The sequence below is a fragment of the Mustela nivalis genome (assembly GCF_964662115.1).
Source record: "Mustela nivalis genome assembly, chromosome: 4".
NCBI lineage: Eukaryota > Metazoa > Chordata > Mammalia > Carnivora > Mustelidae > Mustela > Mustela nivalis.
The window spans coordinates 125,842,619-125,865,355 of NC_139023.1; the positions used below are offsets into that span (position 1 = coordinate 125,842,619).

The 22,737-nt window shown below is 37.7% G+C and overlaps 1 protein-coding gene and 1 long non-coding RNA gene across 2 annotated transcripts in view; one reads left to right on the top strand and one right to left on the bottom strand.

Annotated features, from left to right (window-relative positions):
• Window positions 1-98: 98 nt before the first annotated feature.
• On the bottom strand, window positions 99-16,993 carry LOC309863237. The gene is made up of 3 exons (XR_014310940.1): window positions 16,449-16,993; window positions 309-373; window positions 99-176 (listed from the first exon to the last, which is right to left on the bottom strand). It is a non-coding gene; the product is annotated as an uncharacterized lncRNA (long non-coding RNA).
• Window positions 14,885-22,737, top strand: part of GRIA2 (glutamate ionotropic receptor AMPA type subunit 2) — a 121,498-nt gene continuing 113,645 nt past the window's right edge. The window contains exons 1-2 of the mRNA XM_082727760.1: window positions 14,885-15,432; window positions 15,962-16,102. Coding sequence (XP_082583886.1) covers window positions 15,345-15,432; window positions 15,962-16,102 — 229 coding nt within the window. The 5' untranslated portion in view covers window positions 14,885-15,344. The remainder of the gene's footprint in view (window positions 15,433-15,961; window positions 16,103-22,737) is intronic.

A 22,737-nucleotide genomic window follows, 5' to 3' on the forward strand; every position in this document is an offset into this window, starting at 1 on the left:
TACACCTTAATATAGAATATCAGACCTCCATTTTTTAACAAGTGCTTTGTGTCTTCTTTCCCGGGAATTTCTGACCATCTTCTCTGTAGATCCTGGCTCCTTTATGCTGTGTTTCCTTGCTTCTCTGTTTTCTGGCTCACTTATGTTGGGTGTCCCCTGGAAGTTCAACTCTCCACCTTTAAAAGAAAAAAAAAAAAAAAAAAAGGGATTTTATTCTTCCTCACATCTTCTTAGCTGTAGATCCCCCTTTGTACAACCAAGAACTGAAATGCTCTATTAAATAAAATATTAACCAAGCTGAGACTTACCTTTTGCAGTTGAAAACTGGCAAAGGCTTTGCAGCTGAAGTCTTATTTTGCATTTCCATAAGACTCTGTGGAAAGATAAGTTTATTTTCTATTTCTTTTGAATCATGCCCCTTCTCTTAAAAAAAAAAAAAAGAAGTAACTTTATATAACACTTTACCCCTTTACTACAATTGTTTGTCTCACTAGAACATGAACTCTCTGAATACAAAAATCTGTCATACGTACTGTGATTTCTCTAGAACTCAGCACCTTGGTGATCAATAAATATTTGTTGAATGAATGAAAACACAACTGAACACTAAAAATAAAAATATAAGTATATAGGAATTTAAGTTGATCAAATATTATAGATATTTGCACAATACTATTCAAATATTCTATCCACTTATTCTCCGTGTAATGAATTTAGACTATTCATTCTTTAATATTATCTGATTTGAATTGGCTTTTTAAAACTCCTGGGGCACCTGGGTAGCAGTTGTTAACGTCTGCCTTCAGCTCAGGTCATGATCTCAGGATCCTGGGATCAAGCCCTGAATTGGGCTCCCTGCTCAGTGGGCAGCCTGCTTCTCCCTCTCCCAGAAAGACAGACTACCAGAGGGTAATTTCTTTACACTTCTTATTAATCTATGTTGAAAACAATAGTAAATTCTTGGCTTTCCTAGGTATTAAATTAAGGTTGTATTCCTATCCATAAAGTTACATAAAAGAAAGCGGTTTCAGAAGATCAGACTAATTTTAAGTTTGGTCATGCAGGAAAGCAAACCAATCCCCCAAAACTGATCTCAAGATGTAAACTGCTATAGGAGAAGCCCCTACAGGTTTTGCTTGTTTGTTAATGCAAGCCCCTGACTTAAGCTTTGATTGCAGTGGCGTTTTATTTCAAAGAAGCATATTTTGAATAAATACAGTACCAGGGACACAGCTAGATACAGAACCAAGCCACTTCCCTCTCCTAAGGCTTCCTTATTTTGGAGATCTTTGTTGATTTTGATAACAGACCATTTGAGCAACTTGTTTCTTCTCTTCCAGTGCCTTAAAGTCCTTCTTTTTTGTTTTAAATTCACCAATAAAGAATGATCCTGTGAAACCTTCGGCCTCTACCATCGATCCCTTAAAAGCAGAACCCTAAGTCTGTGCGTTTTTTCTCCCTCTACCCATGACCTTCCTGTGTGGCCCAGGTGTGTTATATAATTTCCAAGTCTTGTAAGTAATAAAGCTTTAGTTTTTTGTAATTTCCTCATGGTTATTGCTGAACGATCTTGCAATCATAGCAAGAATCACAAAAGCCAGTCTAACCACAACACTGGCTATTGATAGGCTGAGAGCAGTACAAAACAATTGTGTTTTTCCAGGTCTCTTCAGGTTGTGGATTGAAAATGGGCAATTTGCAATAGTAATATTCAAAATTTACTGGGCTCTTGTCTCCTCCTATAGAATACAGTAACAGCCACCAACAGATTCCTGCTCTGTCTTCTGGGAATCTCATAAAAAGTCCTCACAGTTTTTCAGGTCTGGTCCTTCATCATATGTAATATTAATGAAGCCATTTGATGATGTACGTCCACCACCCCCCCAAGTTTGATATTGGTGCTATTGTGAGAAAATCTATGTACTCTCTAAGATGTTCCCACAATGACAAAATCTCAAGCTGCCAAAGTCATGTAGAATTCCTTGGATCTTCATCTGACATAGTCATATCATGACCCAAGCAGATTTGGGATGGGAGGGTAATCCAAAATGACACAGAAACTCTTATGAAAGCATCTCCTACATTACCTTCTTTGTCTAAAGGTATAATGTGAACTCGGGTCAGACGGACGTTATACTGTCTTTTTTTCCCTGTCATTCCTCTAGGTACACTTGCAAAGTCACCCAAGCCATCAAGTTGCCAGCTATTGGGAATGAAAACAAATGTCTTCCCCATCAATAGCTGCTATGAAACACAATTTTTGGTGTCTTTGCCTAGTGATTCATTTCATATCTGAATCTTCATTAAGTTTAATAAAGAATGGCCAATGTGCACATATTTCTGTTTCCTCTTCAAATTATACTGTCTCCTTCTCTGTCCTGCTTTCTGTTCCTGATGGCTGACCTGTAGGAGTTGCATTGGTGACTTCCTTTACTCTGACTTTCAACTGACTTTAGCCAACAGGGATTCTGGTCAGGTGATTGGAGGAAGAAAGCAAAGTGAGGTTGGAATAGTTCTTCCTCTGTCTTCCTTTTGATGGGTCACTTCAGGTGATCTATGTCTCCAGTCAAAGATCAGGTCGTCTTTCAAGATGGCCTTCTTCTGGGGCGCCTGGGTGGCTCAGTGGGTTAAGCCACTGCCTTCAGCTCAGGTCATGATCCCAGGGTCCTGGGATCGAGTCCCGCATCAGGCTCTCTGCTCAGCAAGGAGCCTGCTTCCTCCTCTCTCTCTCTGCCTGCCTCTCTGCCTACTTGTAATCTCTCTCTGTCAAACAAATAAATAAAATCTTTAAAAAAAGAAAAAGAGATGGCCTTCTTCTGACACTCTCTTTCTAGAATCAACTGGATTCCTCCATTCATTCCTTTCAGCCTAAGGATGTCAGTGGCCCTGCTGCTACTACCCTGGATATTGTACAAATTATTATACCAAATTTTGTGGTTTCCTTTACTTATATGCATTTTATAAGTAGAATATCTTTGGATAATTCTTTTTGCATATATCATCTCTTTTATGCTGGGACCCAGATACAGAGCAATGTTTGCAAGTGGCCCTAGGAGATAGAACCTTACAATGGGATTCAAGCATTAGATTGCTCACATATTTTGAGGAACAGAGGATATACTTCTTACAAGGGAGGGGGATTGGGACTTCGATGATCTATAGAAGATGGTGGCACCATGATTATAAACATTTTCACTGTTGGCAGTATAAGATAAAGTGGAACTGGAGGGAAATTGGGTACATATGGCATTTTGTTGTTGAAATGACAGCAATAATTTGTAATATTGGAGTCATCCACCTTCTTTCTCTAGCCCCAGAGAAATAACAGAGGAGTTACAAGAAATTAAAGCCAATGAGCTGCAATTAGGAATATGTATCAATATCAAAAAGTCTCTTTGAAGTTTTGAATGCAACCTTCCTCTTCTAACGTAGCAAGGAATTTATGGCTTGAGGAAACCGAAGTAAACAACAAGGTGTTCTAGCAATTAGATATATATATTCTATTAAATGGTGTAACTATAAGTATACATTATAGTCTCAATATAAAGACTATATTATCTATAATATAGTGGTGTTGGTAAGCAAGAACTGGAATTCTGGTGCATTGAATAAACACATTCGTACAAACTTGGATGACATTGGGAGTCTATAAATTCTGAATTCTTCAGAATTGCTGTGTAAGCAGAAGCAGAAGCAGAAGTCAACCTTTCAACTCTGCAAGGGAGCCATCCCCTATGGGGAAAGGGGGAAGTCTGCATGGAATAGTTGATTCCCAAGATGAAGCCAATTCTTTCTCACTCCAACATCTCTCACTGTCTCCATACCAATAATTATATTCAAATATTATATCCCTATATTATATCCCAAATAATATTTATCCCACTATATCCTCAAGAGAGTTACAGGGACTGCTCTGGATATAACCTCTATAATAGCAGAACTTGACATTGATACATTATATTGATGACACTATGTTAATTGGACTTGATGAACAAGAAGTAGTAAGCCACTTAGATGCCTTAGTTATAATATGCATGACAGCGTGTGGGAGATAAACCCCTCAGAAATTAGAGGGTCAGCCTCATAAGTGAATTTTCTCAAGCACCCAGTGACCTGAGGCTAATTGTGCTTTTTGCACCCACCACAAAGAAAGAAGCAATGCTTGGTAGACTTGTCTGGATTTTGCAGGCAATGTGTACCACATTTGGGCATGCTGCTCTGACACATTTATTAGTATTAAGCTATAAGGTTGCCAGTTGGACTGAAAGAAATAAACTACATTGGCAGTTTCAGGCTGCAGTGCAAGCTGACATTTAAGTCTTGAGACCCAGTAGACACAATGGTATTTGAAGTGTCTGGGGCAGACAAAGATGTTGATACAGAGAGCATGGCAAGTTCCAGTCAAGGAATCTCAGCACAGGTGCCTCAGGTTTAAAATAAGACCTTGCTCCCGTCTACTGGCAATTCTTTCCCATTTTAAAAGTAGTTTCTAGCTTGCCAGTAGGCCCTGGTATATACTAAGCTTCTGTCCAGAGGATACCACATGATTTTACAACCTGGTTTCCCATCCAGAAGAAATGACATCATCTGGTCCATTGCACCATAAAATCATACCTGCACAGCAGCATACTATTATAAAATAGAAAGGGTACCTACTAGACCGGAGGCGAAATGTGCTATGCCATGGAGTAGATGAGGAAGTTCGCTACTCACTACAGTTCCTCTTAGTATTCTCTTGTCCAGTAATCAGACCAAAGAAAACTATAGAAGCCCCAAAAAAGACTAGAACATCAAGGACTCAGACCCTGCAGGAATGAAGATTTGGGTCATGTACAATAAGTAAAGAAGAACTCTGTCTCACTGAAGTGCTGACTAAAGTAAGTGAATACAGAAGGCATGCTTGAAAAAAGTGGCTGCGAGTACCTATTTATGTCTCATACCCATCTACAGATTTGAAAATTGTTGTAGCTATGTTTTATGCTATTTATCCATTTCTTTCCTTCTCTTTTTTGTCCCCCTTACATTATACGAGAAGCACTAGTGGAGTCCTGCTGAATACTTTTGGCTAGCTGTTTGCCCTCCTAATTTCTGCTGTTGCCCACTGAGAGAGAGTCAAGTGTATTTTAGGAGAAAAAACTTTTTATGACAGTTGAATTTGACACTGTGATAATGCAATTTGGTTAAAATACTTTGTAAATTCATAACTTGTGAAAAGAGAACCGTGTTGGGTGTTCTAGAAATGGACGTTAAATGCAAGTAGGTAAAAAAATTTTATTCTAGCTAAGAGTGAGCAAGGCCATCAAAAAATATGAAAAAAATCATAAAAAATGAAAAAGATTTACTGTTCATATTTCTTCACACATATTCCTAAATTCTTATTCAATTTTAGAGAGACTGAAATGGAAAACTATTTAGGAAAACCATGGTCAAGGTAATGGCTTGGTCTCACTCCAAGTGAAGGAAAATGATTATGTATTTATCGGTACTAAGTGAAAGTGAGATTTTAAAGGTATGTGTGTGTCTTCTATTTCCTCAATTTTTTTTGTTTCAAATGGCATTTCCAAGAAATAGTAACTGTCATATGAAACACCACACACTGATGATGTTAACTTCTCAAAGTCAAACTTCAGATGAAGCCTCATCCCTGAGTATCAGAATCAGGGTCAGTGCTTATACAATAGCTTGAGGGTTTCTATCCCATAGATCCTCTAATCCAACATGCACCAAAGTGAACACATCATATGCCTACATGTCTGCTTTCTGGTGTACTACACGTTTCATCCTGAGGTGAGACAACATTGTCCTGGACACTCTGCCTAGCACAGGAGTTGTCTTTTTTTCTCTATATCCTTTACCTACATGACAAGCAGGTTCACTAACAGGTTCTACTAAGTTTCCATCCTAAATATTTCATGAAACCAACCTTTTTTTTCCCTATCCATACGATTATTCTCTTAATCCAGATTCTCAACATCCCCACCAGAAATACAACCTCCGTCCTGGTATCCCTACATTCAATATGTTTCCCCATTAATACATTCTCCACAGCCTCCAGAATGTTCTACCTAAAATGCAAATCTTAAGAACTCATCTTTGTACCTACAACTTTCCAAATGGTTTCCTTTTCCTATAGGATCAACTACCTATTTCTTACTATGATCTAGCTTATTTCTGTTACTCCTTGTCTTATACTTTCCATTCTAGAAGCACTGCTTTACTTGTTAATTCTTTGACTACAAACATGCATTTACTGATGTATTTGCTTTTAAATGAAATATTCTTGAAGTCAACCAAGACAGCAAAATAAGAACCTAACTCCCCTTTTCCCATGAACATACTGAATGTGTAACTACCCATGGAGCAATTACCATGAAAAGAAATCCAGAAACTGAGCAACTCCTATACTTTGAGTGAATGAGAAAAATACCCACATTAAAAAAGTTGGTAAAGCCTGAGACATCTGAGACAAGCTTTGCCATAAATCCATCCCCATCACAATGCCCTACTACTGAGAAGGAACTCCCAACTCCCCACTTCACTCTGAAGAGGGAAGTGTTCACAATCCATATATAGTGCCTTAACTTTAGGATTCTCACTTGAGGGATGGGTCTCCAAAATACCTAGTTGTGAAAGCAAATGAGGGCTTGCATCCATGAGATTCAGAACCATAGAAGGAGGAGGAAGAGGGAGGGGTCAGGGGAGAGGAAGGAGGAGATGATGAAGGGGAAGAAGAAGTTGATTATGGGCCTGTGGGGACTCCCTGAAACTATCTCCCTCAGCGTTCAGCATGGATGAAGTAGGCAAAAAGGAAAGCGGTCTTTCTGGGTATTTTAAAAGCTGCTCTTTGAGGGTCAGGCATCTAATTTAGCACACATCTAGGGGCTGACTAAGATACTCCCTGGAGTTTGGGGAAGCTAGTGGACCCTTTCTTGCCTTCTTACTCTAGCGCACTCCCAGCCATCAATTTTTTCCTAGAAAGAGCTTGTACGCATGTCTGATGTCCCAAACTTTTGAGATTGCTGTCTGAGGGGCAGGACCCCGGATCACCTGGCTTTGAGAACCAAGAGGACTTGAATTTATGAGTACCATGAACTGTAGCAAAGAAAGAAGCATTTCATCATGGGTGCAGAAGCACCTTTCCTGCCCTCTATGGCTGTACACCAGGGTCTAGAACAGAAAGAAGAGCCAAAATGTCCATCTCCCAGTTTATCCCTGGAAGGGGTTTGACTACATGCTTTTCCAGCTGCTGCCTAGGGACCCATCTTCCAATCAGCTTGCCTCTGATAGGTTTTGGCATGCTCCCAACTACTGTAACTAACCACTAAGAATGAAGAAGGTGATTTGGCCAATCACAAAGATTTGAGGAACAACTAGAAACTTGGGCCAAGATGATTAACGAGGTTCATCTCCTACACAAGACCACTTCCTCAAGACTGAAAGAGGTACCTGTTGGATTTCATGCAGAAACCAAAACAGACATTCAAGGAAAATGAAGAAACAGAGAAATGTATACCAAACAAAGGAACAAGATTAATTTCCAGAAACAGAAGTTAGTGAAAGAGAAATAAAGGATTTGTTTGATATAGAGTTTAAAATAGTGATCATTTAGATTGAATTGTGAAGAAATAGAAAATATGAACAGACCAATTACTACTAAAGAGATTGAATTAGTAATCAAAAATCTCCCAACACAGAAAAGTTTAAGACCAGATGGATTCTTTGGTGAATTCTACCAAATATTCAAAGAACAATACCAAGCCTCCTCAAAACAAAAGAGGAGGGAACACTTTCAAACTCATTTTACAAAAGCCAGGATTATCGTGGTACCAAAGCAGACAAGGACACTCCAAGAAAGAAACAATTTCTTGCCAATATCCCTAGTGAGCATAGATGCAAAACTTCTCAACAAAATATTAGCAAAGCAAATTCAATAGTACATTAAGAGTCATACACCATAATCAAGTGTGACTTGTTCTAGGGATGAAAGGAGGCAAGGTGCAACACCTGCAAAGAAATCAATGGGAAACACCACATTAACAAAATGAAGAATAAAAATCATATGATCATTTCAAAAGATGAAGAAAAAGCATTTGAAAAAATCATCATCATTTCATGATACAAACTCTCAACCACCTGAGTGTTAGGGGGAACATACCTCCGTATAACAAAGATCATAAATGAACATACCTCAGTATAACAAAGATCATAAATGACAAGGCTTCAGCTAGAATCATACTCAACAGTAAGATCAAGAATAAGACAAGGTTGCCTACCCTCACCACTTTTTTCAACACAGCACTGGAAGTCCTAGCCACACAATTGAAAGAAAGAAAGAAAGAAAGAAAGAAAGAAAGAAAGAAAGAAAGAAAGAGAGAAAGGAGGGAGGGAGGGAGAGAGTGAAGAAGGGAAAGAAGGAAGGAAGGAGAAAAAAACAGAAAAAGAAAAGAAATCAAAATGGGAAAGGAAGAAGTACAATTGATTCTCTTTACACATGACATAGTATTATATATAGAAAACACTAAGTCCCACCAAAAAACTGTTAGAACTAATAATTTCAGTAAAGTCGCAGGATTCAAAATCAATATAAAAATAATGTTTCTATAATCAACAAAGAACTATCAAAAAGAGAAATTAAGAAAATAATCCACTTTATAACAGCATCAAAAAGAATAAAATAACATAGACTTAATACTATAAAACTGATGAAAGAAATTGAAGAATATAAAATAAATGGAAAATGATTTTGTGCTCATGGATTGGAAGAATTAATATTATTAAAATGTCCATACTATCCAAAGTGATCTATAGATTCAGTGCAATCCCTATCAAAATTCCAATGGCGTTGTTCACAGAAATAAAAAAAAAATTCTAAAATTTACATGAAAGCAGAAAAGACCATGAGTAATCAAAACAATATTCAGAAAAAACTTAGGTAGAGGCAGCATACTTCCTGATCTAAAACTATATTACAAAGCTCTAGTAAGCATAAAACATATGAATTTGACATTAAAAACAGACACATAGGGAAAACAAAGCAAAAACAAACGAATGAACGAAAGACCAGACACATGGAGGAGACAAACCATAAGAGACTCTTAATCTCACAAAATAAACTGAGGGTTTATTGGGCGAAGGGGGGTGGGGTTATGGACATTGGGGAGGGTATGTGCTTTGGTGAGTGCTGTGAAGTGTGTAAACCTGGCGATTCACAGACCTGTACCCCTGGGGATAAAAATATATGTTTATAAAAAATAAAAAATTAAAAAAAAAAAAGACCAGACACATGGAATAGAATAGAGAACCCAGAAATAAATCTATGTATATTGGGTTAATCAATTTTTGACAAAGGAGTCAAAAATATACCATAGGGAAAGGATATTTTCTGCAATAAACAGTATTTGGAAAACCAGATTGCCACATGCAAAAGAATGAAATTGAACCCCAATATTACACCATACGCAAAAATGAACTCAAAATGGATTAAAGACATGAAAATAAGACCTGAAAAATAAAACTCCTAGAAGAAAACAGGAGGTAAGTTCCTTGACATTGGTTTTGGAAATGATTTTTTTTTTTTTTTACACCAAAAGCAAAAATAAATAAGTAGGCCTACATCAAACTAAAAAGCATCTGCACAGCAAAGGAAAAGCATCAACAAAATGAAAAGGCAACCTATGGAATGAGAGAAGGTATTTGTAAATCATATATTTGATAATGGGTTAATATCCAAAACATACAAAGAACTTATTCTTCACAAAACTGGGCACAGGCTCTGAATAAACATTTTTCCAAAGAAGACATGCTGGTCTTGGTCAACTGATACATGAAAAGGTGCGCAATATCACTGATCATCAGGGAAATGTAAACCAAAACTACGATAAGATATCACCTCTCATTTTTTGTTACAGCTAGTATTAAAAAGATAAGAGATAACAAATGTTGGCAAGGACGTGAAGAAAAGGGAACCATTGTATACTGTTGGTGGGAATGTAAACTGATACAACTATTACAGAAAACAGTATGAAGATTTCTCAGGAAATTAAAAATAGAGCTGCCATATGATCTGGCAATTCCACCTTTGGGTGAGTATGCAGAAGAAATGAAACCATTATCTTGAAGAGACACCAGTACTTCCATGTTCATTGCAGCATTATTCATACTCGCCAAGGTATGAAAGAAATCCAAGTGTCTGTCATTGCATGAATGAATTTAAAAAAAGTACTATATATGAGATATATATATCATATGTATTATATATATGATGACATAATATTATTCAACCTTTATATGAATGACTCTGGAGGGTATTATGTTAATTGGAATAAGCTAAACAGAGAAAAACAAATACAGTATGGTATCACTGATATGTGGAATCTTAAAAAAAAAAAAGTCAAACTCATAGTCATAGAAACAGAGTAGAAAAGTAATTGCCTGGGACTGGCAGGTGGGGAATATAGGGAGAGGTTGGTAAAGGGATACAAATATTCCATTTTAAGATAAGCAAGGTCTGAGGATTAATGTATAAGATGATGACTATAGTTGATAACACTGTAGTGTATAATTGAAATATGTTAAGAGAGTGGAACTTAAATGTTCTCAAAAGAAAAAAAGGATAAATATGTGTAGTGATAGATATGTTAATTAACTAGTTGGAGTAATCCTTTAACAATGAAATGAAAACATATATTAAGTAACCACACTGTGCATGCTAAATATCTTAATTTTATTTGTCAATTATAACTCAATAAAGGTGAAAATTAAAATTTAAAAAAAGTATTCCCCTTACTACATCCCCACTGCACACCTATCTATAATCTCTACTTCACTCAGTTCACATGTTAGCATTTGGTGACTCCCTCTTCCCTAAGCTCCAACATAAAATGTGAATTATAGATTCCTCTTTGCCTCACCATATTATCTTAACCATATGCCTACTTGTTTCATTTCTTATTTCCCTTCTCCCATTGTCTTCATCATTTGCTTACTTGAATAAAGTCTGGGAATTTCCTGAGAAAAGTTTCTGTTGGGTCATCTTTTTATCCAGTGTCAACCACAGTATTTGGAATATAGTGGCTTCTCAGACTTTATTAAATTAATGAATGAATTGAAACACTGTTTTCAATAAATATTCCTGGTACAGGATTGTTATCTATTAGGGTAAAATTCATTAAAATCTATATAATCAAAGCTCACAAACAACCTAAAAGGAAAACTACTTCTTTTCATTTTTAGACATTCTAAATTCATTTTTTAAAAAGGGACAAAAGCCTAACTTACTAACTTTAGACATATATGCTGGATTGTGTAGTTGATCTTATTGAAACCGTGATTTAAAATTTTGCTGCATAAAAGAAAAGAATGTTGTCTCAATCTGGAAAAACTATTAACATTGATGTTATTCTTTATTTTAATTAAAGAATTGAAACTTCTATTTATAGTCTATTTATGTTTGCTTGTTCTCAGCCAGTGGGGTCTCGTGTCTGGAACCAGGGTTCCTTCTGCAGAAAGTGCAGTTTTTGCTATCTTTTGCTGAAAAAGCATGGACCCTTTCTCCTTTCTATTGTTGCATTGCATTTAAGCTTTTCAGATGGCCTACATTTTCACAGTTCCAGAAGATCAACAGGAACAAAGGCGAGGATCTTCACGTTGGTGAGACTTTGTCACTAGGAAGTATGGCACTGATCTATAATCCACTTCTGATAATGAAATCAGCTAAATTTTGCTCTATCAGTTGTCTAAATATTATCACACCCTTCCTCACACACAATGATTTTCCTTTATGCAGAGATTTTTATTACGGAATGAAAATTAAAACTGTGCAGATTGCATAGGATATATAAGATCCTTAAGCATTTTAAAGAAGATTTAAAAGGGAAATTATTGTTTCGCGTGTTGAGACACATATTAAGTGAAACAGAAATTGAATTTTTACATATAATATTTGTTTGAGAAAGTCTTAATGCTAAAAGTTATATTTAAACACATGCATAAAGGAGCAGCAGTAACAACCAACCAAGCAAACAAATGACAGGGTGGGTAGTATTTTAATTTCTTCCATGTTTTAATGTAATTTACCTTGCTTTAGGAAACAATACTTATGGATAATTACCAAAATTGAACAGCAGAGGGCAGAAAATAGCAAATTCTGTTTCTTGAGGGAAGGCTACTCTAGTCACCTATAGATCTAATAGTTTTGAAATTTTAAAAATTGATTTATTAATGATCAATTAGAGATATATTCTTGAAGTGAGAAGTTTCTAAGTATTCAAAATAAATTCTAGTTGTTTTCTTTAATTTTCATAACTACTTAGTTCAGGCAATTTAAATTGATTACATTTATATTGACAGTATTCTATGCTTAAAAATATAAGCTGTATAAACATTATAGCAAATTACAAGAAGTTCTATGAATGATTATATAATGATACTAACATTTCAGGAAATGTAAACAGGTATGTTGTGAAATGTACATACATAACAGCCTTGTGAAACACATTAATAGAATAACAGTTGAATTACAAGTAATACCTACTAAAATTTTTATTTCTGTTTTGTATGTGAAATATAACTTGTCATTAAACAGTAATATTTGCCCTGAGTTCTTATAGTATTTGCTAGGGAAAATGATCTATGATTCAGCAAATTCTTACTTTATATCATTTGCTTTTATAGAATGTAATTCAGTTATTTTGAGTTCATCTTTGCCTTTGAATTTGAAATAGATTAGTATGAAAATGGTTTTTGAAACATTTTTTAAAGAAAAATTCAATTTACATTGATCTACACTTTAAACATCGTTTCTCCACATTTAAGCTCCTTTCTCTCTCATTTCATTCCAAGTTACTTTGTATGAAACTGGAGTTCTTGTGGAAAAAAATGGATGGAAGAAAAAAGAAAATAGCTGGAAAAGAATTTTTTTATTTTGCTCTGAGAAATTATTTATTCATTTATATATACTTTATATATACATCATATATTTCAAATAGGGAATAATATCAGATCATTTTTTGTGCCTTACATCACAACTAATGATTGACTAGATAAGATTAACTTTTCTTTATATTATAAATTTGGATATATTTTTATTTATATCTCTTTTACTATTTTTATCCTTATTTAATTTTTAATAAGCTACATACATTTAATTCACAGGGCCTGTTTTATATATAGTGAATTTCTTAACTGACTGAAATAAATTCTTGGTCTACGGCCATACCACCCTGAATGCACCCGATCTCATCTGAAATAAATTCTTGGTGATAAAATTGAGAGGTATTTTTACTAAGGTATTTTACTAAACTCAGTACTAGATTATGGATATTTCACTTTCTGGTTTAGGAATAAATATGTAAAATCAAAAGCAGGGGAAGACCATAACTTGGTATCACAAAGTTATAGGACTTGAGAGCCATAGAGGCCACTTTGCCCATCTTTTTCATTTCTAAAATGGAGAAATCAAGCCCAGGAATGATTAAGGGGCAAGTATGAGGTAACAGTTAACAAGGAGGTTGTTGGAATGATATTAGTGTGATAATGCACAGGAAGGCAGCATGGTAGATTAACACTTCGCATTCTGAAATATTAGCAAATTAATCCTTTAGTATTGTGGGCTCCAATCTACTGCCTTCTGGAAACAATCCCTTGTACTCAACCTTTCTTTATTTCTTTGTTTAAACCCCCCAAAATCATAAAACTTAAGAATTTCTGAGGCAGCAGAAGGAATTGCCACAGCAGGTTTCCAGGCAACTGCTTGGCAAGCAGTGAGAAGTGCATAAATTCCGTAGGGGGAAGTCTAGTCTTAGATCCTCCCCATCAACTCCCTTCCCACTAACTTTTAATCCCTAACCTCATCTTTCTTTCGCAGTGATCTTAAGCTCATGGGTTTAAAGTGATGAAAACTTAGCTTACTTCCTTTGAGCTGTGATTTCTCAAAACTCAGGGTCATAACCGGTGGGATTTCCAGTTTCTCACTACGTTCCTGGGAAAGACTGTGCATCTCAACGCCCTTTCTAGACTCATTTCATCTTTTTCTTTCTCCTACGAGCCTTTCCTTGATACGGAGTCTTCTGCTTTCAGTAAAGAAAGGGCTTCTAAAGAGTCAAGTCTACCTGTCTTTACTATAAGAGGGACTCTGCAGTGAAGTCTGTGAGACCTGCGCTCGGCTGGCTCTGCAAGCTGTCATTGACATCCAATAGAACACACTATAAAGATGGAACATCCATGCAAAGTATTTCAAAGATTCAATCTTGATCTCCTCCCATGTGTCTCTAGCCTTTAAAGAAAGAATGTGGGTTTTTCCCCTGAATGCTGGCTACATCACATTTAGCAAAACTTCACGATTTTGGAACAGTTTCTTCGATGGGTATTTTGTTTTCTTGTTTGCTTTTTGGCTGGGTCAGGTGAGGTGGATGATAGCTTTTCTACATTGCTAGGTGAGTTTTCACAGGCAAGAGAAAATGAAAATAAAAATTAATGAATGAAAAATGAAAAAAAAATTGAATGTAAAACAGCACGGCCTGGTGAGAAAATGCTTCACCGGCAACAATTAAGAATTCGGCTTCTGCACAGCAGCCGGAAATCAGCTTTGCTGCGTTTGGTCCGGGCTGGAGCATCTCCGCGGCAGCTGCGGCGGCGGCACAAAGGTAGCACGAGGCTGGGGGGGTGGGGGTGGGGGGTGGCGCTGTCCTCGGTGCTGAAAAGGCAGAGAGCTCGGTGGGCGCGACAGCTCGCGAGACCCGAGGTGTATCCCAGTGGTAGCGGCTGCCCAGCTCTGAGCTGCGCTTCTTCAGCGCCGCGCTCGCGACGCTGCCGGGCCAGTGCGGGGTGCGGGGTGCGGGGTGCGGGGGAGGGGTTGGACGCGCGCGCCAGCAGCCTGCCGCGAGTCGCGCACGCGCGCCCGGGACTGCCTGCTCTTCTGTGACTTGCGTGTGTGTATATGTGTGTGTGTGTGTGTGTGTGTGCGCGCGCGCGCGGGCGCGCGCGTGTGTGAGACAGAGGGGAGAGGGAGAAGAGAGCGCGAGAGAGGGTGAGTGTGTGTGAGTGCATGGGAGGGTGCTGAATATTCCAAGACACTGGAACCACAGCGGCAGCTCCGCTGAAAACTGCATCCAGCCAGTCCTCCGGACTTCGGGAGCAGGGACAGGGCGCAGGGCATCAACAGCCACCAGCAGAACCTGGGAAATAGGAATTCTTCTGCCTTCACTTCAGGTTTTTAGCAGCTTGGTGCTAAATTGCTGTCTCAAAATGCAGAGGATCTAATTTGCTGAGGAAAACCGCCAAGGAAGAAAGAGGAGGAAAAGGAAAAAAAAAGGGGGTATTTTGTGGATGCTCTACTTTTCTTGGAAATGCAAAAGATTATGCATATATCTGTCCTCCTTTCTCCTGTTTTATGGGGACTGATTTTTGGTGTCTCTTCTAACAGCATACAGATAGGTAGGTACCCTTTGTGCTCTGCTTTTGAATGTGTATAATTTGGTGGTAATCTTTGTTCACAGTGGACAAATTAATTCATGTCATGTAGACTTATGTCATACCTTGACTGCATTCCAGATTTAAACTGCCTAGAATATACATGTTTTTCTTAGCATGAAGCAAAGGGAAAAGCCTATGGTTTTGGTACAATAGAGGAAAAGGTGTTCTCATTTCTGATCCCCAAATTTTATTAATTCTGCCTTAACATTTTCCTGTTTGTTCAGATCCTCTAGGGGGTAGGAATGCAAAGCTTGCGGTTACCAGGGAAGGCTAACGTTTCTGGCCACCTACCTTGCCCTCAGACTCTCATCTGTGTCTTGACCCCTTAGCTACCATTAGGAGATCAGCTCCCCGCTGCCCGAGTCCCTTGATGTGTTTATTCGGCCTATTAGCGAGAATAAGAGACTCCCGGGCTGTTGGGCTCTAGCGGGCTCCCCTCCCTTCCTTCCCTGGCACTGACACTGTTCTGCTTGGTGTTTGTTCTTTGCAGGGGGGCTATTTCCCAGGGGCGCCGATCAGGAATACAGTGCATTTCGGGTAGGGATGGTTCAGTTTTCCACTTCGGAGTTCAGACTGACTCCCCACATCGACAATTTGGAGGTAGCAAACAGCTTCGCAGTCACTAATGCTTGTAAGTAATGAATATTCATGTCTTTTGGATGCCGCACGAGGAGCGCCCGCGAGTGTGGAGTGGTGTGTGTGTGCTTCTGTGTGTCAGTGTGTGGGTGTGAGTGACTGCACACGCGCGTGCGTGTGACGGCGTAAGGAGAAAGTGGCTGCAATCTCGGGGACCCCCGCTGGCGGGGGTTGTTGGGTGAAGAGGGAGTAAAAGGCATTGAAGAGTGTGCGCACTAGGGAAGTGGGGTGGGGACTGGAACTGGAGGGGGCTTCCTTAGGTTCTGGGGATTTTAGCTTATCTTGAGTGCTTCAAGAGAAGCCCTCTTTGCCCGACCCCCGGCTTGCGCGGCTGGTGGTACCTTGACCATAGAGAGCACGGTTATTCTTCTGGGCGCACAGTCGGGCTGCTGGGTAGATCCCATAGGGGACTGCCAGAGCCCAACCGCCACCCCGGCAGCTGCACTCCTCTCTAGACCTCGGATTTAAATCCACAGGCCCAGCTCGTGTTCATCGTATGGGCCCCGCGAGCCCTGTATTACCCGCTTCGACGGGACAAGTTAAAATGGTTCCGGAGTTGGGTTCGGGGTTGTTACATAACGCCCACCCGAGGGGCGCGGCGAGGCGCGGCTAGAAGCGACGCTGACGCAGGCCCACTGCCGGCCGGGTCCGGTAGGGGTGGAGGGGGAGCGCTGTCAATTTCTCGGTGCTCCGCGGAGCCTCAGCCTAAGTTGAAGGGGGTCATTCTGCGATGGGCGCCGCGATGAGCTCGTCGGCCGGGTGCGCGTGGTTCTCAGGTAGCAGGGTCCAGCACAGGCAGTGAGAGGAGAAAGACCCGAAAGCAGCTGGATCCGGCCGAGTTTGGAAATCTGAAGAAGTCGCCGATCAGCCATTTTAGTGTTTGCATTATCCGCTCAGGCTTCCAGGACACGCGATGAAGCTCTGTCGAGGCTTCATGCAAAGTAACAGAATCCAAGCCATTAAGTCTCTAAAAGGTTCAGTGGAGAGGCTCGCGGTCTCCTGTCCCGCTGCTCCCGCCCCTGCGACGGCCGTGGGCAGTGCAGCCGCCTCCACTGTACCTTCCTGCCCTCTTCCCAGCAGCTGCCATCATTTCCTGCCGACCGGGTTGGGAGATTCATTCCTGCCTTAATGTTCGCAGTTTTTATTAAATAGTTAACAGTTTCGGGGGGTGGGTCGCAGATGGCTCACCTTCCACTTTGGCCACAGTGTAGAGGAGCCAGCGGAAAATTACCACAGAAAAAGCCCAACTGCGGTGTTCCCACATTAGGCAAACTGGTTGTCATCTCAATTCCCCATACTGACCCTTAATCATATATTCGATAGGTTAGCTCGAGTATGATATCAGGAACAACATCAACTTACTTTGAAACTACCACCGCTTGGATGAAGAAATGGAATAATTTGCGTTCATTTGTAGAACAGGGGCATTATTATGGTTGTGTTAGATGTCTAGAATCCAATTTTTTATAAAGAACCTATTTAGAAAGGCTTCAGTGCCACATGTTTCCTTCAAATGTTGATACCAAAGGAGAGAAGAAACTGAAGCTGTGAGCGTGCAGGGAGAAATTGAGAGAGCGAGACCTAAAGTGGATTTGCAGCTTAAAAAAAAAAAAAAAATTCCGTAGAAGAATATTAAGAAATTTCAGTACATACATACATAGAAAGAAGCCGCTGTAGTTTCATTATTGAGGATTTTTATACTTGACCTATTAACCGACCAAATTTAGGTTATTTATTTGATTTGATATCAAATTTCTATTTTTTCCCTGAATTATGAGTTTCACCCATGCCTGTGCTAAGTATCTAACTGTATGTAATTGTATACTAGTGTGAAAATGCTTTGAAAAGTAATGAAATTAAGGCAAGACTGATTGTTAGGAGTATGTAGATTCCTAAAACACTGTGAAAGTAATCAACAGGTACACTTTTGAAAATGTTCCACGTTTGAGAAGTGCACTCATTGGTGAAAACTGCAAGAGGGTCTGACTGAGAAAGTAACAGATATGTCCACTGAACAAAATGAATATTCTTGATTCTAAGAGATGTTGTATGACTGTGCTGGAGCTTTGTAAAGAATAAAGCTTATTTTTGGTTTAGATTAGGTGACTGGTTTTAGGTCTTCCATCTCAATATTTTTGAATAGATTTATTTTTAATATAAATTATATTGAAATAAGTTATGCAGACAGAGGGTATATATTTATTAGCACATATATAACTCCTTGAATTTCCACAGAATGAATACATCCATGGCACCTGAATTTCATCAAACACACACACACACACAGACACACACACACACACACACACACGATTTAATTTGTTTGACAACACTTCTGAGATTTGGGGCAAATGAAAACTTCATTTTGTACGGATATTTTTAATTTTTCTCAGAAAACGAATCTGAAATAAAAATGCATATCTACAGATCCCAAAATTACTCTTCCATGGGTTACTATCCTAAGACACTAAAACAAATTGTGGTGAGCAACTGAATGCCTTTTTAAGTTTCGCACGTTCCACTCCCATGTTGTAAGTAATCTTACTGATTGCTAAAGAGAACTAATGAGACATTGCTGTACAAAGGAGACACATTGGATAGAATTTTCTGGAGTTGACATCGAGTCATTAACTGAGTAAATTACTTCACATTTGTGACTCAGTTTCTTCATTCCCTTAGGAATTTCACAATCTAGAGCTTGTAAAATGAACTGGAGTGTTCATAGTCTTCTTCATTTCTTTTTGTTTTGCCAAGGGCAGGAGGAGAACTTGAAATTAGTTTAACTCTTTACGCTCATGTAAACTACAACCATGAAGTCAGTAGTCAAGAAATGAATGGAAATCTCTGATCTCAAAATTGTCAAGATGAGTTTTTATCATTTTAACCCTTCTCAAGGTTTTTCTCCTATGCTTAGCCTTTGTTTGCTTGCTTTTTCAGTCAGGGAAGTCCATGATTCTTTACTATATGAAGTGGAAGCAGAAGCATCAAATGTGTTGACAGCCAAAACCAAAATGACTTCCTCTCATTTTCTCCAGAAATCTAAGGAATTCTCATTTCTCCAGAAATACATTATTAAAACATGTATCATCATCAGTCAATTTTCATAAAATAGCTTGTTGTTTTACCTAGTTTAAAAATCTCATAGAGTTAAATGTATATATTAAGAAAGTGGAATTTTATAATGTAATATAATTGCTAGGTAGAAGAGAAATTAGTTTACTAATATAGTTTTATTCTTGAGATAAAGGAACTTATTTGGAAATGTCTAGGTTGACATTGATTTACGGATCTAGCTCTGTTCACCAAATGGGTTAAGGTTATGCAAATGAAGTGAAGTCATTATATTGTCAACTGGGTAAAATGACTGCTGTGCAGGGCACCAGCTCCCACATCCTTCCCTTTTGCAGTCACAGTGGGATAAAGAAAGTACCTGTTCCCATTTGTTTCCATGGGTACCTGAGGAAATAAAGACAGGTTTCTAATTCTTTTTTTCTCTCTGACTCTCTCCTCCTTTCCTTTGCGCCTTCTCTTTCTTCTTAGCTAGAGATAGAACTAAGATTTTTATTTTTTCCTGAAAGCTGTTAAAAACATGAACCTTTAATATGAGAAAATATGAACCATAAAACCAGGAAAAAAAAAAAAAGAAATGACGACTATCATCTGGTGTGTTCAACGATTCAGACTAGTGATGGCTTCAAGAATTCTTCTCTCCCTCCCTCCTCCCTCTCCCAATTCCCTCCCTTCCCTCCTACCCTTCCTCCCTCTTTCCTTCTTTCCTTCCTTCTCTCCTCCCTCTCTTCCTTCTTTCTTTCCTTCCCTCCCTCCTTCCTCACCCCTCCCTTTCTCCTCTCTTCCCTCCCTCCTTCCTCCATTCCTTCCTTCCTTCCCTGCTCTCTTCATTCTTTCAGTGTTTATTGAATGCCTTCTGGTTGTCAGAGAATAAAGGAATACTTTTCTCTTAGAACTTCATTGCTTTTTTTCTAATCTTTCCCTTCTGTACTGTTTTGAAAAGTTTTCAAAGTCTCATAAACCTTGAGGCCTTCAGTGTGCCTGGCCACCATGGTCTTGTCTAAGGACCTTTGAGGATGTAAAGATATTCTAATTGTTCTTATACAAAAGCAATGTATTACAGAAACTCAGATATTTTTGAAAATAATAAATTCGATTTTGTTATATGTGTACACACCACATATTGTATATAGTTAACAAAATAGCAGATTTTAGGAAAACACTAAATATTTTCACATCCTCAGAAAATTTAGTAAAGTAGAACTCTGCTCATTACCAAAATTTCTTTAGAACAAAACTGTCTAAAGTAGGTACAAACATGAATATTGGATCCCAGAGGGCTTTAGAATGAAAATTTTTGAACATTAAATTTCCTCTTCAAAATCTTTCCTATTTCTTTTCATGAATGACCTTGACAAATTATTATTGGCTTATTTTTAAATAATTTAATAATTTTATAATTCAATTCTATAAAATAAATTATAAAAATATTTAAAGAAATAACAGATAAGAATCTACTTTTTCTCTAAGCCAGCAGATGGGGATGTTGGAGAAAATATTGTTCTTTCATAAAACTGTTGCGCACACTAAATACCTTTTGAAACATTATAAACACATTTATTTAGGGAAATTAAAAAACTACATAAATGGCATTTACTTTGAAAAACTTTACTTAAAATGCTCTTTGAAAAAGAACTTTGAAAAAGAACTTTGTTTTAAAAACAAAGTGCATTTGATTTTATATAGATTATCTTGAATATCTTCATTAAATTGATTAATATAATAATTAATAAAGGCATTCAGAGACAGGATTGATAAATGCTCTCAGAAGAAAGTTCTAAAATTTTATTTTATTTTATTTTATTTGTTTTTTTAACCTTGATTCATCGGATATCATTTTTAAGGTGTATTTCTTATCATTGAATTTTCACTGTGAATTATTGAAGTTCTATATCTGTGTTCACTGAATTAATTCACGTTTGCTAAACCTTTATTGCATTTTGCATGAATGCAACTGTATGTATGTATATGTGTGAGCATGTATATATTTGCGTATAGTTAGAGATGGGCTATCGTGTCTTGCCATTTTTATTGAGGCAATTACTAAAAACCTGGGGTTACCAACATATGTAAAAAATTCACAAAACTAGAATCAACTTGGATGATATTAAGCCAAAATGAGAATTCCTGGTGTGAAGAAAACCATGAATACATGTACCAGAACACAGTACCTTACACCTGGTGGTGTAAATATTGTTATAGTCCGTTGGAGGTTACAAAGAAATAGCTCCTGATATGTAAAAATATTTAATTTGTCCTTAGGTTTTTGTAGGTAAACTTTCATACTTCACTCATCACTGGAGAATTTCAAGAAAATGTTCCATTATACTAAACAGAAATCAAAGAATCACATCAGTTGGCACATTCTATCTTAGGATAGGAGAAATTAAGTATGTAGATAAAAAATACTATATGAAATGATAGAAACGTAACAAGAATTTATCCCTGTGCTCCTCCTTTTTGAGAGCTTGCAGGCTTAACCTGCTGACTAAAGAGGTATGGAGTATTTCCGTTTTACATCAAACCTTTAAAGTGATAAGGTCATTGCACTGTGACATTATGACAATAGAATGCTGATTCATGCTCAGACCTCAGATCCTCACATCAACTCTTCCAGTAACACCATAAAAACTTTTGAACTTCCCCTAGGGCCCCCCAAATTTTAAGGAGGGCTTAAAAGCGCAGTTGTTTCCTAATTATCCCAGCATGTATTGCTGTATAATTGTTTTCAGAGAAGATGGTTTTTTCCTTCCTCTTCCTCTCTTCCTCCTCTTTGTCCTCCCCCTTTTAAAAACGTCAATGGAAAAAATCTGCAGAGCAAATGCAGGAAATAAAATTTAAATTTAAATAGAGTTTTTTCTTTTTTTTCTTAAGTGAACAAGGGTATATTACACAGAGCTAAAATCTTGTATTTGATTTAAACATTTTATTGGGATGGTAATGGCCACTGGATAAATTATGTTTCCTTTCCTTTTTTTTTTTTTTTTAACTGGATTCTACTGAAGTTTCCATAGATATTATTAAAATATTAGCTCTTTTTATGGCAATTTTCTGCCAAAATTTCTGAGATTTTTCTCTAATGCTTTGAGTAACGAATTGTCAAAAACCTCTTATATGACTAGGTCTCTTCAATACAATAAGATAATCAGTTGTTGAATTCAAAGTTAAAATTTCAAAATCCCCCCTGATTTAAAACATTTCAAACATCAAAATGTTTTTCAAAGCTGATTTTTCTAATTTGGGGAAAAAGAAAAGATGAATGTGGTTCTCACCGTGGTGTTAAGAATCTGACACCTATTATTTTTCAGTACTATTCAGTTTGTCATTTTTGATAATGTTAATTTACAGAATGAACTCATTTAAAAATTAACTTGGGTAATGAAAATGTGGCTTTCTTAAAGGAAGCAGGATCATGTCATTATTGTCTTTGTATCCTTCAGAAACCCTAGTCTAGTTTCTAGTGCACTGAGGGACTTAATGAGTATTTATCTACTAGACACATTTAATATTATAGCAGATTTTCTTATTGCAGAATTATACTTTTTAAAGTCAGAATTTTTC